At 38.1% G+C, this 17446-nt stretch overlaps 1 protein-coding gene and 1 pseudogene across 7 annotated transcripts in view; one reads left to right on the top strand and one right to left on the bottom strand.

Annotated features, from left to right (window-relative positions):
• Nucleotides 1–17446, top strand: part of Gabra3 (gamma-aminobutyric acid type A receptor subunit alpha3) — a 172789-nt gene that overhangs the window by 74015 nt on the left and 81328 nt on the right. For all 7 annotated transcript variants that reach the window (XM_040744730.1, XM_040744731.1, XM_040744734.1 and 4 more), the window contains one exon: nt 3126–3247. In XM_040744730.1, the coding sequence (XP_040600664.1) occupies nt 3126–3247 (122 nt within the window). The remainder of the gene's footprint in view (nt 1–3125; nt 3248–17446) is intronic.
• On the bottom strand, nt 12840–13346 carry LOC101825382 (annotated as a pseudogene).

Below are 17446 nucleotides of genomic sequence, written 5' to 3'. Positions count from 1 at the left end.
AGGAAACAAAGAGGACCCCAAGAGAAGAGCACATGATTCCCCAAAGAAGGGAAGGGGACAATAACCCCTGAGCAAATTGGGAGCAGGGGTGGGGAGGAAGGTGGGAAGGGGAGAAGGGGAAGGGGGATGAGAACAGTAGGACTGAGACAGGGGAGGAATAGAGGAGGGCATGAAAGGAGATGTTTTGACAGAGGGAGCCAGTATAGGTTTGGAGAGAGGTCTGGTACAGGAGAAATGTTAGGGGATCTACAGGAATGACTCCAACTAAGAATCTAGGCAATGTTAGAGAGGCTGCCTTTGATGCCCTTCCCCTATAATGAGATTGATGACTACCTTGGTTGCCATTCCTAGAGCCTTCATCCAGTAGCTGATGGAAGCAGAAACAGGCACCCACAGCTAAACACTGAGCCACATTCCTGGAATCCAGTTGTGGATAGGGAGGAGGGCTAAGCAAAGAGCCAAGATGGTACTGAAGAAACATGCAGAAACAGTTGACCTGACCTAGTGAGAGTATAGAGACCCTAGACGTAAAGCTGGAGAACCAGCATTAGACTGAACCAAGCCCTCTGAATGTTGGTGTCAGCTAGGAGGCCAGGGCATTCTATAGGACCTCTAACAGTGGACCCAGTGTTTATCTCTAGAGCACAAATGGACTTGGGGAGCCCATTCCCTATGGAGGGATATCATTGCATCTCAGATACGGGAAGGAAAACCTGGGTCCTTCCCCAAATGTTGTGAAGTACTTTGAAGGTCCCCCCATGGAAGGACTCACTATCTCTGGTGAGTGGTTGAGGGGTGGGTTGCAGGGTTGTTGAGAAGCATAGGAGGATGTGAGGGTGAAGTAATGGGGGATTGATATGTAAATAAAAGTGTTTCTAAAATGTATGTATGTATGTATGTATGTATGTATGTATGTATAAAGAATCTTGGGCAATATATCTTGACTCTACTCACATCCTACTTCAGCTCCTTTCAGATCCACTCCTCTCTTCTGTATATATCTAATCTTGTGTCCTCCTCCCTTTCTTTTTTATTTTTAAAACCATTGAATCCAATCTGCAATGACCATTTATTCCTGAATATGTGGTCTTCCACTGGAGCATCATTGACCTATCAGGGATATCATTCTTAAAGAAAATTGGCTCTCCTCTCATCAGTCACCAAATACCAGTAGTTCCTCAAGCTGGGGTAGAATGTCACACTAAACTCCCTGCTCCATGCTGGGATTTGTTTTGTATTGAGCTGTCACACATTTGCATGCTGTGAGTTCAAACAACATTTCCTTGTCAACCACCATCTCTAGTTCTTATAATCCTTATGCCCCCTCTTCCACAATGATCTTGAAACCTTTGGAGGAGGGAATGTGATACAGATGACCCATTTAGGGCTGTAAAATCTATAGTCTTTTATCCTCTGTACCCTAAGCAGTTGTATTAATAGCTATCTATAGAAAATATAAGCTACTCTGTTAAGGGTTACAAGATGCATTAACAAAACAAACCCAATTAAAAATAGGTTATAAAACTGAACAGAGAATTCTCAACAGATGAAATACAAATGGATGAAAATTAAAAAAAATATTAGCATCCTTAACAATCAGGGAAATGTAAATGGAAGTTTCTCTCCTGCCTACCAGTTCCTGAATAAATTCTCAGAGGCTTAATATTAATTATAATTGTTTGACCAATGACTCAGGCATATTACTGACTATCTCTCACAATCAAATTAACCCATTTATACTAATCTATATATCAGCACATGTCTGTGGCTTACCAGTAATGTTCTGGCTTCTAACTCCTTCAGCAGCTACATGGCATCTCTCAGACTCTGCCTTTTTCCTCTCTGTATCTTTGTTTGAATTTCCCACCTAGGTATAGTCTGACCTGCCATAGGCCAAAACAGCTTTATTCATCAACCAATAAAAGCAGCACATATTCACAAAATAAAGAAGGACATCCTACATCAGGGAAATGCAAAATAAAATTGCTTTGAGATTTCACCTTACCCCAGTTAGTATGGCCAAGATCAGATAACTTAAATGAAAGCAGATACTTGCAAGAATGTGAGGAAAGAGGAACACTTATTCACTATTTGTGGGAGTAAAGACTGCTTCAGCCACTGTGGATATAATATTGAAATCACTATGGAGGTTCCTCAAAAAGCTAGAAGTAGATGCACCACGTGATCCAGTTAAATCACTCTTGGGCATACACTTTAAGACTCCATTTCACACTATAACGATGACCACTGCTCATCAATGTTTATTGCTTTTCTACTTACAGTAGCCAACAACTGAAAAAGGCCTAAATTCTCATTATATGATTAATGGATAAGGAAAATATGGTACATTTACATAATACAATATTATTTAGTGATTAGGAAAAACAAGCACAACAACAAACAAAAGAAAAATCCTTGTTTTGTCTAATAACGCCAGTGTCTTCATGTGTAGAGTAAAAAGACCTATCATAGTGTTTGGGAAAGCACATTGGTACTAAGAAGAACTTTCAGAAGGCATCCAAATCAAAGAAATAGGATGGAGTAGAAAATTAGAGAGTTTTCGATTATTGTCTTATCACTGCCTCTGTTAGTGATGACTATGAGGAAATTTGGGTTATTCTCTCTGCTTGTTTCTACATGTATGAGAAAGAAGAGACACTCTGCATTTTCTAAACTACTACTGATTTTGATTTCTGTGTTCATATGTTGGGGCCTGAACCTGGTCCCAGGTTTTATGACTCTGTTCTTTTGTGATCAAGTGTCTGGTCTAGACTGGAGGTAAGTTCTCAATAACAACATTTATCTTTAGTTTGAGCGATCAAATGTCTGCCAGGTACTATTCCCAGCAATATTGTGTCCAGGATTTCTGCTTGTTTGTCTGCTGCTGAAATGAGACTGGATCATGTACCTGGCAAACTTCAGGCAAATGTAGAAGGAAGACTGCAAGTGTTGAGTACTTTTCTCTTCCTACACAGGCAATTATTCAAGCAAATAGAAATTGCTTGCTCTGTGGGTCAGGATGTACAGCTATTAAAATTGTCTTGTCTATTTAGTGAAATCTTCCAGAATTCAAATGGTTAGTCATGTAATTGTTGCCTATTAAGAACTCTTATTTTCCTTTGCAGACTCTCTCCCAAGCATGCTCCAGATATTCCTGATGACAGCACTGATAACATCACAATTTTCACTAGAATCTTGGATCGGCTTCTGGATGGTTATGATAACCGGCTGCGACCTGGGCTTGGAGGTCAGTTATTCTTTTTATAAGCCCTCTGCTAAGATATTTCCCCTGAAAAAAGCGATAAGGTGCCTTCTGCTGACCAAGGGGCTTAGTGTACAGTTGAGTTTCTTCCCTCTGAGCATTAGAATTTCATTCTAATCCTTCAATTCAGTCAGTGACCTCTTATCTACTTTTGTAGGATTTCATTAAGTATGACAAACCTATTATTCTATGGGCTATGCTGAATGGCAAGTATGCAAGTGTATGTGTTTATTTCTCCTCAAATGATTTGATAGATAGTCACATATACTATGCCCTTTTATTGATAGACTTCATTACACAATTCCGTAAAACAAAGGAATTATCTTATAAATAATGCATATAACTTAACCTAATACTCATTTCTAGTTTGTGTTCCATATTCAGATTTTCTAATTATAAGCAAAATGTCCCTTACAACAATCTAACTTATTTGGATTCCATCCGGGTTTGAATATCACCATACCTCTTTAACCTATAATCTGATAGTTACTACTTTATGATGTTGCTAAGGTGATCTTTATTCATTTTTGGAAATAAAAGCTCAAGAGCTAATTGGGTCTTTCTAGGGGAATTATTCAAGAAGGAGACACTGTGTGTGTGTGTGTTCAATTGTTTTAAAATTTTTATTTTTAAATTTAAATTTAAATTAGAAACAAGGTTGCTTCACATGTTAATCCCAGGTCCCACTCCCTTTCCCTCACCTCCTCCCATGCCCTCCCACCAACTCCCCCCATAATTCCTCCTTTCCCCAGGGAGGGTGACACCATCCATGGGGGTGTCCATAGTCTGCCATTTCATCCAGGGCAGGACCTAGGTCCTCCCCCAAGAGTCCAGGGTGAGAGTGCATCTCTCATTGTTGGAAGGGTACCCAAAGTCCTTTCGTCTGCCAGGGATGCATACTGGTCTACTACCCAAGGCCCCATAGACTGCCTAGGCCTCCTCATTGACACCTACATTCAGGGGGTCTTGATAAGTCCCATGCTGGATTTCCAGCCACCAGTCTGGGATTCAAGAGCTCCCCCTTGTTCAGGTCAGCTGTTTGTGGGGGTTAAACTAGCCCAGTCTTAACCCTGTTGCTCATCAGTCCTCCCTTTCTATCACTGGGTTCCTTGAGTTCAGCTCAGTGTTTAGCTGTGGGAGTCTGCCTCTGCTTCCATCAGTCACTGGATGAAGGTTTTGTTTCCCAGACTCTCTGGCAGTGGGATTGTAGGTTGGCATTCCCCAGATATATGTCTAAAATCCATATATGAGTGAGTACATAACATGTTTGTCTTTTTGTGACTGGGTTACCTCACTCAGGATGGTTTCTTCTAGTGCCATCCATTTGCCTGCAAATTTCAGGATTCCATTTTTTTTCTGCTGAATGGTACTCCACTGTGTAAATGTACCACATTTTCTCCATCCACTCTTCAGTTGAGGGGCATCTAGGTTGCTTCCAAGTTCTGGCTATTACAAATAATGCTGCTATAAACATATTGGAACAGATTTCCTTGTTGTATGAATGTGCATCTTTTGAATATATGCCTAAGAGTGGAATTGCTGGGTCTTATTGGTAGGCTGATTCCCATTTTTCTGAGGAATTTCCATACTGATTTCCAAAGTGGCTGTACGAGTTGGCACTCCCACCATCAGTGGAGGAGTGTTCCCCTTTCTCTACAACCTCTCCAGCATAGAGTGTCATTGGTGTTTTAATTTTAGCCATTCTGACAGGAGTGAGACTGTATCTCAGAGTTGTTTGATTTGCATTTCTCTGATAGCTAGGGATGTTGAGCACTTTCTTAAGTGACTCTCAGTCATTTTAGCCTCCTCTAATGAGAATTCTCTATTTAGTTCTGTAGCCCACTTTTTAATGGGATCCTTTGGTGGTTTGGAGATTTGCTTCTTGAGTTCTTTGTAAATTTTGGATATCAGTCCTCTGTCAGATGTGGGGTTAGTGAATATCTTTTCCCATTCTGTGGGCTGCCTTTTTGTCTTGTTGACTGTGTCCTTTGCCTTACAAAAACTTCTCAGTTTCAGGAGGTCCCATTTATTAATTGTTGACCTCACTGTCTATGCTACTGGTGTTACATTCAGGAAGCGGTCTCCTGTACTAATTTGTTCAAGGGTACCACCCACTTTTTCTTATGATATTCCAGTGTGGCTGGATTTATGTCGAGGTCTTTGATCCATTTGGACTTAAGTTTTGTGCATGGCAATAGACATGAATCTGCAGTTTTTTTACATGCCAACATCCAGTTATGCCAGCACCATTTTTTGCAGATGCTTTCCTTTTTTCATTGTATATTTTTTGCTTCTTTGCCAAAGATCAGATGTTCATACATGTATGGGATAATATCAGGGTGGTCAGTTTGATTCCATTGGTCTACCTGTCTATTTTTGCGCCAATACCAAACTGTTCTGCACTACAGCTCTATAATAGAGCTTGAAGTTAGGGATGGTGATGGTGATGCCTCCACTTATTGCTTTTTGAATAAGGTTGTTTTGGCCATCCTGGGTCTTTTGTTTTTCATACAAAGTTTATCTTTGTTCTTGAAAGACCTTGAAAGTTGTTCTTTCAAGGTCTGTGAAGAATTGTGCTGGTATTTTAATGGGGATTGAATTTAATCTGTAGATTGCCTTTGTCAGGATTGCTATTTTTACTATATTGATCTTACCTATCCAAGAGCATGGGAGATCTTTCCATTTTCTGATGTCTTCTTAAATTTCTTTCTTTAAAGACTCAAAGTTCTTGTGATACAGGTCTTTCACTTGTTTGGTTAGCATTACCCCAAAGTATTTTATGTTGAATAAAATTGATGAAAGTAACAACCTTTTAACTTATTCCAGATCTTAAGGAAAAGATTTCAGTTTCTCCTCATTCAACAGCCCTTTTTTTATAAAATAAAGAATAGTCTTTATTATGTTGAATTCCTTTCCTACTATACCCATTTTACTCACAGTTTTTAAAATTAGGTGAGAGTGATTTTATCAAATATGCTTTCTGGATTTATTAAGGTCTTTGATTTTTAGATGAGATCATACCATGTGGACCTGCCAGTCTTAGAACTCACTGTGTAGTCCAGACTGACATTGAATTCATGGACGTCTGCCTACTTTTGTTTCTTGTGTGCTCTAGGATTAAAGGCATGTTCCATCATGTTTAACCAATAATTTAAATAGTGTTTTTTCTAGACTCTGAGTTATTATGTTGTGATGTCCACAAAATAACATCACTCTGCTACTAGAATCTGAAGTTTTTCTCTGCATCTTTTTAATGAGGGTATTATAAAAAACTAAATCCAACTGGAAGAATAATTAGAGTGCATCTGTGACTCTGAGTTGTCTCTGTAGCAAAAAGACCTCTTATTGAAGGTGTTTACTAGGGAACTGGGGAAGCAATTGAGATCCCTTTGAGACTTATTATTCACTGACTCCTAAAATGAATTTTCTTTATAACATTGAAAAAACCTTCTTGAAGCTAGTTTCTGGAAATTATAATACAATGTCTCCTGAAGAGAGTCAATTAGAAACCTGGGATATTTCCAGGAGTACAGCACATTGCTTTTTTTTTTTTGCTTTAATTATCTGTTCTTGAAAATTTTAACTCCACTGGTCTTATTGGTTTCATGTTCCTACTAAATTTTCTTTGATGTGAAAAAGTCACAACACTTACCTAAAGGGATCCAAGTATTCCTAGATTTGTATTGTGTTGACATATTATTTTGTTGAACTTTTAGGATGGGTGAGTGCTTGTCAGGCAAAAGGAAAGAAGCTTGTCACTAGTATTGAATATTATTCTCTGATAAAAGGGATGATTAAAGAATAAGGATTAGCTTTATTAAATGAATTATGAAACATCTAACCTGGACAAAATATAGTCCTTCATCACTTAATCTTGACTGTGAGTATCATTGCTAGGAGAAAAGGACTAAGGAAATAATGTAATATAAAAAATCAAAGGCATATATTTCATCCATTACCCTTTTGGAGGTCAACTCTCCTCTCCCCTGATGACAGTGTTGAACTAAGAAAGTATTCTTTGAAAACAGTTGAAGTTCTAGAGGAGATGGCTCAATTGGTAAAGTGCTTGCTGTGCAAGCATGACGAACTAAATTTGATCCATAGAACTCGCATATAAATTCAGACATACAGGGTATGTATGTAATACCAGTGCTGGTGGGGCAGAGAAAGAGAGTCCCTGGTTGAATAGGCAGGTGTCGGGTTCAGTTAGGAAGACATTTGATGTTAACTTTTGTCTCCTCATGCAAGTACATGTTCTAGCTGCAATATTTCTCCTAATTGTTCCTTTTCTTGTTTCTCCAGCTGGTCTAGAGTGTAGCCTAATTTCCTAGAAACCTTTCCATTTCTGTCATATTGTCTTTCACCGTGAACTTCAGTGTTTTGTGAATACATACTTATACTTGAATTTTTCCATACTTTAATGCAAATGAAGTTAACTCTTTTAGGGGAGAGATTTAATATTTTTTGTTCTAAGGTTTTTCCATAACTGATTGTTATACAGTAGCACACTATTGTCTGAGAGGCATCTTCATTATACTAGTTGAGGTCTTGGTTACAGGAATGCTAAAAGTGGGCCAAATCTTATTAGCTTCTGGTTTTGGGTCAGAATAAAAGGCATTTGGAGCTACAAATTTGCAATATGGAGGCTGGGAGGACAAAGCAGACACTCACCTCCAAGCTAAATTTCCCAAAATTCAGTTTCAGAAACAGGTAACACTGACTAGTGTGAAAAATACTGTCATCTTGTTCTTTGATAGAAAATAGCTCTCCAAATGAAAAGTAGAACCAGACAGTTCTTGGCTGCACAGGTCTGGCATACTTTCTGTCTCACTGAGCTAGGAAAGGAGTAGGCAGGAATAGCTCTCTTGTTTTAAACATTATGGGTTCTTGCTTCCCTCACTAAATTTTAGATTTTCTTGAACACATTTATTCCTTATTTTCTGTATGCCATCAGGACCATTTCCTGGAACTTCAAGTGTTTCAATGAGAAATAGGTTTTCAGAGCCACTAGAACTCTTGTGCCAGACGTATAATTTGAGTAGTTTTCCATAGATTTAATCAGATTATACATATAGATGTTTATGTCATGTGAAATGACAATTTCCATGTCGTCTATGTACAGATTCTTGTTTTCTTGTGTTGTCATACTGCCTAGATTTCATACACAATGTTAAATGGTAGAGAAGTAAGCAAATAAGGTTACACACCAATGTGTAGTTGCTGATCTTGTGGAAAGAACGCCTGATTTTCTACCTTTAATATGGTATTCAGTAAAGGTGTTTCCTAGGTTCAATTTCCCAATTTCATAACATCTTATAATCTTGTTTCCCCTTTCCACCGAAGAAAACATTTGTTACTGCTTTTTGTTTTGCTTTGAGACAAGGTTTCTCTGTGTAACAACCTGGTTGCCATGGAAGTCACTCTGTAAACCAGGCTGGCAGTGCACTCACTGAGATCTGCCTGCCTCTGCCCTGAGTTCTAGGATTAAAGGCATGTACACTATGCCCAGCTTATATTGTACTTTTTAAGGATTAATTTTCTCTTATCATCCCTCAGTTGACTCCTTGAGTATCTCAACATCTGCTAGGACAATCTGTCTAAAAACGGGAACTCATATGACTGCTTAGAGATGATTTAGAATGCTAAATCATTAAACCATCTCTAGAATAGCCCAACACCTCTGTGCCACATTTCCAATTCCAGAATATATCAAGAACCACATCAAGGAAATTTCCACAGTTTTTGGTGAGACAGAGTTTCTCTGTGTAGCACTGGCTGTTTTAAGAATTGCTCTGTAGATCAGGCTAGTCTTGAACTAAGAGATCCATCTGCTTCTGCCTCTGAGTGTTGGGATTAAAACTGTGCAGCACCATGCCATGCTACAATCTTCTTTACTACTTTTAGCCTTCTGAAAAAATTTAGTGGAAAAGTTATAGTTTTTCAAATTCCGTTTTGTGTCATTTATATGTTTGTGTTTTCTTGTTAGTGTGTCAATGCACTGAAGCGCACTGGTTTGCTTCAAATATTTAAGTCAATCTTCCTTTTCATGGTAAATAATTCTATAATATTTTTATGACAGGCTTGATATGTGGTGATAGAAGTCCTTCATCTGTTTTACTTATTTTTCAGGATCGTTTAGTTGTTATTTAGAAGTATAAGGGGTTGTTAGCCCCTTATACTTCTAAATAAGTTTTAGAATCAACTTATAATAGTATCCTGAAAAATCATTTACAGTGATTGACATTTCATTGAGTATATAGGCCATATTTGAAAGTTCTATTTTATCTTTCTAATATTCGTTAATATGCAAAATTCTTGCATTTGTTTCTTCTTCCACTTACTTCAATAATATTTTGGCATTATCAATTTACAAAGTCTTGGTTATTTTTTGAAATGTGATTTTAAAGTATTTTCATTTTATGAGGATTTAGAAATTTTCTATTAGTTTATCATTTTCTTTTAGAGTTTTTAAATACACAGTCACACAATCCTTAATTATCTCTAAAGCAGCTCTGCTTATTTTCTTCTAAATTCCATAGAAATGCTTTTGATGTTTCCTTGTATACTTTGACCCAATCTTTTTTTGTACCTTTAATTGATGGTCTGTCAATCAATTAAAAGTTCAATTCTTACATTCTGCTCTTAGAAATTCCAAAGTGTCCAAACTATTATCTTTTTGTTACACCTGATATCTTGGTATGGAATAGGTAGTTTGTCTGTAAGTTAAGTGTGACACTTCTTTTTGTCACCTGGGAATGTACTTGTAAGAGATGTTTTGATAAACACAATCAGCTCATGCCTCTGCTATTGTGTATGTTACAGCATCATCTCACTTGAAAGATTTAATAAATTTGGATGCCAATATCAGTGAGCTGGTAAGTGAGGCACAGAAACGACTTCCAACTTTTCTAAAGCAACCTTCATTTTAGAAGGACAATAACTGCCTATTTACCATCTCTGAGTGTTAGCTACTCAGGTTTGTTGTGGATAAATATAGCAAGAAAGACAATGTTCCTACTTAAAACATTCTGCATGCAATTGGTCATGATTATGATGGACTTGATTCATTTTCTTGCACCTTAAAAGTACTTCCTATCGTAAAATGAACCTTTGAAAATTCTATTTCCAGTGTCCTCAAGTATTATTTTATATTACCTGGTTTCAAGGTCTTTCAGAACCCTGATTACTATCCCTCTCCAGCAGCATTCTCAAATTGTGTTCTAATGAAGCTGATGTGATCCTGTTTAAAAACAGGTTTTTACTCTGTGGAATATTTGGTAACTTACCAAAGTCAGGTTGATGTTTAATGCAAAGAGAAAACACTGATTATTGCTATTTAATGGGTAAGAGTAATGGGGAAAACTGCTTACTGCTAAATGGGGTTTTACTTTGGGAAGATGAAATATCTGGGAAAGAAATGGAGGTGATTCAACATTGTGAATACACTCTATGTAGCTGGAGTGAATAGAGTAATTCATACTATGTGGATTTCATCACAATGCATTATCTAAAAACGTGTTATCACTGTAGTCATTCTATAGTATTTTCTCCATGACCCTCCATAAACCACTACCAAGTGGTTTAGAATGGCATATGAGTCAGCATTACTCTCACATTTGTCCAAGCACAGTGTTTGGATTGTTAATTTCAACTTTCTGTTTCTCTGTTTTAAATCTTTGACTTTCAACTCTAATACAATTAGCACCAGGAGAACAGTGAACATTGAGTTGTAATTTAAGGGGCCTGACTCTGCTCCCAGAACTGGATCAACTTGAAAAAATTTCCCAGTGTGGGGTAGGACAACATGTGCAACAGATATAAGGTGATAACTGTCTTCTCATATCCCAGAGAGCAATAAAAATACAATCTGTGATGTGGGAGTGCAGTGAGGCTAAGAGTGGCTAAAGTATATTTGATAGGAAAGTTTTAAGAAAGGCATCACAATGCTTTAAACCAGATTAATGCTAAAACCCTGCAGACTGATGAAATAAAACATCGTTTTGGAGAAAGAACATCTTGACAGTTTCATTTCTTTATTTAATTCAACAATTACTTTTCTGATCCCTTTTGCTGGATTTTTAGTACACCCAAATGAATAATATGATTCCTGCTGTTGAGATGCTAAATGTAGTAGATAAAACAAAAACTGAAACACACAAAGCTATTATATTTCTATTATGTATCTAATATAATTAAGGGAATAGAAGAGAAATGGTGCTGAGACCAAACACAAAGACTTTATCTAATGGAGTACTTCAAAGAAGAAAAAATGTGGATGTTAGAGAAAAGTAATTGTTTGATACATAGATAGGTTGAAGGAAGGTATCAAAAATAAAGAAGAGATAAAAGCTAAGATGTAAATGATATTACTCATGTACTCATACTCGAGAAGAATAGGTTCAATGAATTCCTCTCATGAAACTAAGATTTGAGCAGTCATCCTCCTGTTTTCTGCATAACCTACATTATCAGGTAGATTCGACATCATACTCCATCTACATTGTCATGCATCCATCCATATGCGTTTGACTTGTGGCTCATCATCAATATTTACATATCTCAGTCTTTATCCATCTGGTACATGAACAATTAATATTCAACTCATCCTTATAATAGTTTTCACAGGAATTTGTGATTATTTCTACAAATAAGTTATCTGTATATACTTTTTTAAAAGATCAAAGACTTACCTATTGTTGCTTGTTTTTTGAGGATTTTTATGCTTTGTAATAAGCCATTTATTATTTTTTATTTTACATACCAATCCCAGTCCCCTTCCCTCCCTTTATACCCCCACCTCATCCCCATCCACTCCTCAGAGGAGCTAAGGCCTTCCTTGGGGAGTCCAGAAAGTCTGGCATACCAAGTTGAGGCAGGATGAAGCCCCTCCCCTCTGTATCAAGGCTGAGCAAGGTATCCCACCATCACCATAAGGAATAGGTTCTAAAAAGTTAGTTCATGCACCCAGGATAAGTCGTGGTACCTCTGCCAACCACCCTGAACAGATCAAGCCACATAACTGTCGCCCACATTCAGATGGCCAAGTTCATTCCCATGCAGTTTCCTCAGCTGTCAGTACATAGTCCCACCATGAGCTTCCACTAGCTTCGGTCAGCTGTTTCTGTGGTTTTCCCTATCATGGTCTTGATCCACATTACTCCTCTCATCACTCCTCCCTCTCTTCAACTGAACTCCAATGTTAAAGAAGGCATAGACCTAGATAACTGGAATACACTAAAAGCTAGAAAATTTGATTATATTTCCAAATTTAGCACCACATTATTATATAGGCTGAAATAGGTGCCTTGTTTTTTTTTTTCAAACAAACGGGCACCACCTTTATTTTCCTTCCCTAGACTGATGTTAAAAAAAGGCAAGTCAGATATACTGTAGACAGAGCAAGCACTTCTGAAGCAGTCTTTAACTCAGCACTGACCCCATGCCCTTCATTCTTCATAGCAGTGCCATCCCGCATTCCAGGGAGAGGGGATGCAGGACTTCAGGGAACTCAAGCCTTGCTGGCATGTTGGGTGTCATACCGGTGCTTCTTACAGAAGGCACAGAGAGTCAGGTCTAGAGTACAGGCAGGCTCAGCAGGTCTTCAGGACCGGGTGTCCCGAGTCCTTCTTCTGGTCTGGGACCAGAGCTAGGTATGGAGCCCAGGCCGGTTAGCGCTCCTAGGGGTTGGTAACCACATTCACAGGGGTCCAAGGGGTCCCGACTGAGTAGCACCCACACTGCAGGCACATGGCATCGAACTGTGAGGGGGTCTAGGCCTGTGTCTGGTGAGGTTGGGACCCAGCTGTCCTCAGTATGCAGAAAACAAAGCTTGGTGAGTTGGTGGAGGCCAGGAACCCGCCGTTTGACAATCTTCACAGCTGACAGCTTTCCCAGCAGCCCAACCAGAACATGAGAACACCACGTGCCTGGTGCTTCCCTCCTCCAAATGACCCAGTGCCAGTCCCAACAGGTTTCAGATTCTGCTCCTATCTCTGACTAGCATTTCCAGGGTGTCAGGAGGTAGCTGGGGCACTGGTGAAGATGCTGGGAGCTCTACAGAGCCAGCCCTCCGGTAGTGTTCCATTCTGCTCCGTGGCCTTCGTGAATCTCTCTTGTTGTGCATACTGTCACCAATTCATGCTCAAACCTCCAGGAGTAGCCAAGATGGTGCACAGCAGAGCCTTGTCTTATATCACACCAATTTATGCATTTATCACACGAGAAAAACATTTTTGTAGTGGCAAAACTACAGAATAAAACTTACAATTCTCTCTCAGAGAACCAGAGCAATGTTTCCATATCTTGGTGATAATTTAGAATTCCAAGATGATCACCAAGGTCTCTGTAAATATGAAAGGAAGAAATAGTAGAAATTACTCCGGACATACCTCATAATGAACTTTCTGAATATAAGGTTATTATCCTTAAACTCCTATCTTAGTTAGGGTTACTATTGATATAATGAAACACCATGGCCAAAAGCAAGTTTGGAAGGAAAGGTTTTATTTGGCTTGAACATCCATATCCATAGTCCATCACTGAAGGACATGAACTCAAACAGGGTGGGAACCTGGAGGCAGGAACTGAAGCAGAGGTCATGGAAGGGTGCTGCTTACTGGCTTGTTTACTATGACTTGCTCAGCCTGCTTCCTTATAGAACCCAGGACCACCAGAAGTCACTAATTAAGAAAATGCTCTAGCGGCATGCCTAGAGCCTGATCTTATGGAGGCATTTTCTTCATTGGGATTCCCTCCTTTCTGCCGGCCCTAGCTCGTGTCAAATGAGACATAGAGGCATAGTCATGGATAATTTTTTGTTAATCTCAGATGAAACTTCTCAGTTGTATTTTGTCATGCGCTATTGTTTTAAATTCTCCCACTAGAATCGGTCTGAGCAATGTCTGTGAGGCTGAATCATCTCAACTGATGTCCTCAACAATGTTCTGAGCAGTTTGTAGCTCAAGGCTGATCTTTAGTTGGTATTGTTCAGCTTAATGTTGTAATCACAGTTCTGGTGTAATTGTTGTTGTGGAGTTTCATATTCTTTTGTTTGCTTGCTTTGTTTTTCAAGAGAGCAATTCTCTGTGTTAACAGTTCTGTCTGTCTTGAAACTCACTTTATAGATCAGGCTGGCCTCAAACTCACTGAGATATGCATGCTTCTGCCTTCTGAGTGCTGGGATTAAAGGTGTGTGCCCACAAGCTTTAATAAATCATAAATAATATATCATTGCATCCACATATCCTGCCTTTTTCTCTAAAGCTATTACTCCAAAAATTGCCTTTGGTTTTTAGAGAACATCATTTTCAGAAGGAAGTAATGTCCCTAGAAAGTTCTGAGGTAAAAAATAACCTATGAGAATGTCACTGAGGGTATGAAGTACATTAAAGATTTTTGAGAACAGTCATAGATGGGGGTTATTTCCTCTTCATGCCGCTCCATTCTCCATTTGTACTCCAACTACTTCTACAACGTTAGTAGTTCAGTGTTTATTTTTCTTTTCTGCCAATGAGTCTGTCTCATTAGTTCTTCCTTAGAGCTTCTGATTTAAAACTCTGGTCTGGAATACCAGGAGATTATGAATTCATAGATGTATTTTAAAAAGCACTTACAGATCTCTGAAATCGTGAAGTGGTTTGTATTCTAGGTAAGTAAACTGAAGCTCAAGAGTACGTATATCTTAATCATGATGATAGAATTTGCCAAGAGTTTGTCTAAGTTTCTCTGAAGTCAGATATTTTTTTAAATTACAATCTGTGGAAGTACTATATTATGTGACAAATTATGATAGATTTAGTAAAAAAAAAGTGGTAGGAAGTATTGGAGACAAGGAAAGTCAGAATTGGGGAAAAATAAATGAAATCATTTGAATTCACACTCAGAATTCATTTTGATGCTTTTACAACTGAGTTAAATGCCAGTTTGAGGAATGTGGTAACAACAGAACAGTAATGTGGAGGCAATGATTCATGAGTCAGTGTTTTTGTTTTGTTTTATTTGTTGGTTGGTTTGTTTTTTGGAACCAGTGGAAAAAAGTGAGAATGGCTGAATAGTGCCTCAATGGTTAATTTTGAGGTTTCATCAAGACCAAAATGACTGAAAAGTTGGAGAAAAGCATTCATGATTTTTTAATACAATGTTCCACAATGTAGTTCAGACTATTCTCAAAGATATGATTTTCCTGCTGGGATTGGGCATGTATATTGTCATTGTTGACTTTATTTTATTCTGTATTATCTTTGTGAGAGTCAAGATACTCATTCTGGTAGAACAATGGTATAGTTCTAAGGTTAGGATATTAGTTACTATGGTCCTTTAAATGTGCTATGTCTCCTGGGTTTTATGCTATGAGTATACATTGTGCCAACTTTTCACTTAAAGTCTTCAAAAGGAAGGCAGCTGGGTGTTTTCCTGAACATTCTGGATACTATACACTAGATGGAGTAGCATAGGCAAGAAAATATAGACCTAAAGCCTGTAAAATGCCAACAGTGTGATGGGTGAAGAGACAGCCAGTTCAGAGGGTTATGAGTCAGTTGCAGAGTTTACAGTAGAGTTCAATGGTGCTGCTATACACTTTACTAATGTCTGTTTTCCTTAGAAACCTTTTTAGATTTTTTTCCACAGAGTTTATCTGAGATGAATGCACTGGAGTAGGGGCATGAATGAACACTTACAGCGTCTGTTGCCCACAGAGATTGTCAAGAAAAAAAATGGAAAGGACATTAGCTTGAGAACGGAAAGCTAGTTTCCATTTTTCGAAGAGCTTGTCTCAAAGCCACTGAAGCCTGTTGCATAAGTCCATGTGGATAGCAGACTTAGCTAGCCATTTCCAGGTGTTTCATTGCTCCTCATTAAAGTGTATGCAAAAATGAGCATTTGTTCCTCCAAATTTCTAAACTAAACAGCAAAATTTACTAGTGCTCCCCTCGGCCAATATCCTATTTCTCCTTGCTTTACTAGGAATAATAGCAGTGCAGGAAGAAGAGTCCATCAGGATCCATAATGTACTAAAAAAGAGTTGTTCACTTCTGTTCATCATTCTTTTCATCATCATCACTTGTACAAAGAAGTTGTGACATACATATTATAAAACATTATTTCAGAGGATCAATAAAACGTGAACCATGGGAAAGTGAGTGGAATAAAGTGAAGGAACTCAGAATCACCTCAAAAGAAGAGTTTAAAGGAAGTTGGGACACAGTATGGAAAAGAACAAAAGTAGATTTCAGGCTACATTGATTACATTCTTTGCATCTTTGCAGATCTTTAAATCTCAAAAGAAGTAGGAAAGTAATTTTGTCTCGTGTGTCTAAAGGACAGAACCAAGAATAAAATGTCTGTGCATGCTGGTGGAGTGGAAGAATTGGAAAGCCTGTAGAAATTGTTCCTGCCCTAATTCAAGGCTTTCAAGGAGAAAATGAAAGGTTCTTTGGACATGTACTTGAAGTTAAACTAGAAAATAAAGATTGTTATGAACAACATACTCATCATAAACACAGTAATCATTTGTTAATTGGCTAATCTTTGTTCTTTCAGATAAGTACTAAGCAGAAATACTGCATGATTTGATTCAATGTGTTCTCTACCAATTAGAGTGCCAATGAGCATTAATGATTATGTGTGCATATATATATATGTGTGTGTGTGTGTGTGTGTGTGTGTACATAATTTATCTATGTTTGGGTCACTTCAGGCTATTGAATAACTTCCAATAATGCAACAAATTTGCTAAAGGAAATGACAATCAATTACCTTTTGTTTCAGAGTTATGTTGGAAGGAAATTAAGTTCCTAGAACAAATGAAAATGAGCCAAAAGCATCTGTAAGTCATCTGAAAAGCCTCTCATCTTTTATTAGTGAACATTTTACATTTATATCTATTGAGAAGACCACAAAAAGAACTACTTTCTGTGGACTGTGGCCATCACCAATTTTAGTATAATTAACTGTGCTTTATATTCATTCAAATGAAACTGTGAAATTCTTATCATTCCTTCACACAAATTGCTGGGGTTCCTGGTAGATACTTCCTCTTTGACTGGGTTTGTAGATTTCATACCTTTGTGTGATTCTGTCCAGCTGGGCTGATGAGTGTTGTCCATGTAGTGTAGCTTCTGAAATAATATAAGCTGCTGAAAAAGACTATAGAGTGAACAATGAATCTGTCTACCACTGGCTTAC

The sequence above is a fragment of the Mesocricetus auratus genome, unplaced genomic scaffold (genome assembly GCF_017639785.1).
Source record: "Mesocricetus auratus isolate SY011 unplaced genomic scaffold, BCM_Maur_2.0 Super-Scaffold_100003, whole genome shotgun sequence".
Classification (NCBI taxonomy): Eukaryota; Metazoa; Chordata; class Mammalia; order Rodentia; family Cricetidae; genus Mesocricetus; species Mesocricetus auratus.
The sequence above is the reverse complement of the archived record's forward strand: the minus strand, read 5'-3'. Positions and strand labels throughout refer to the sequence as shown.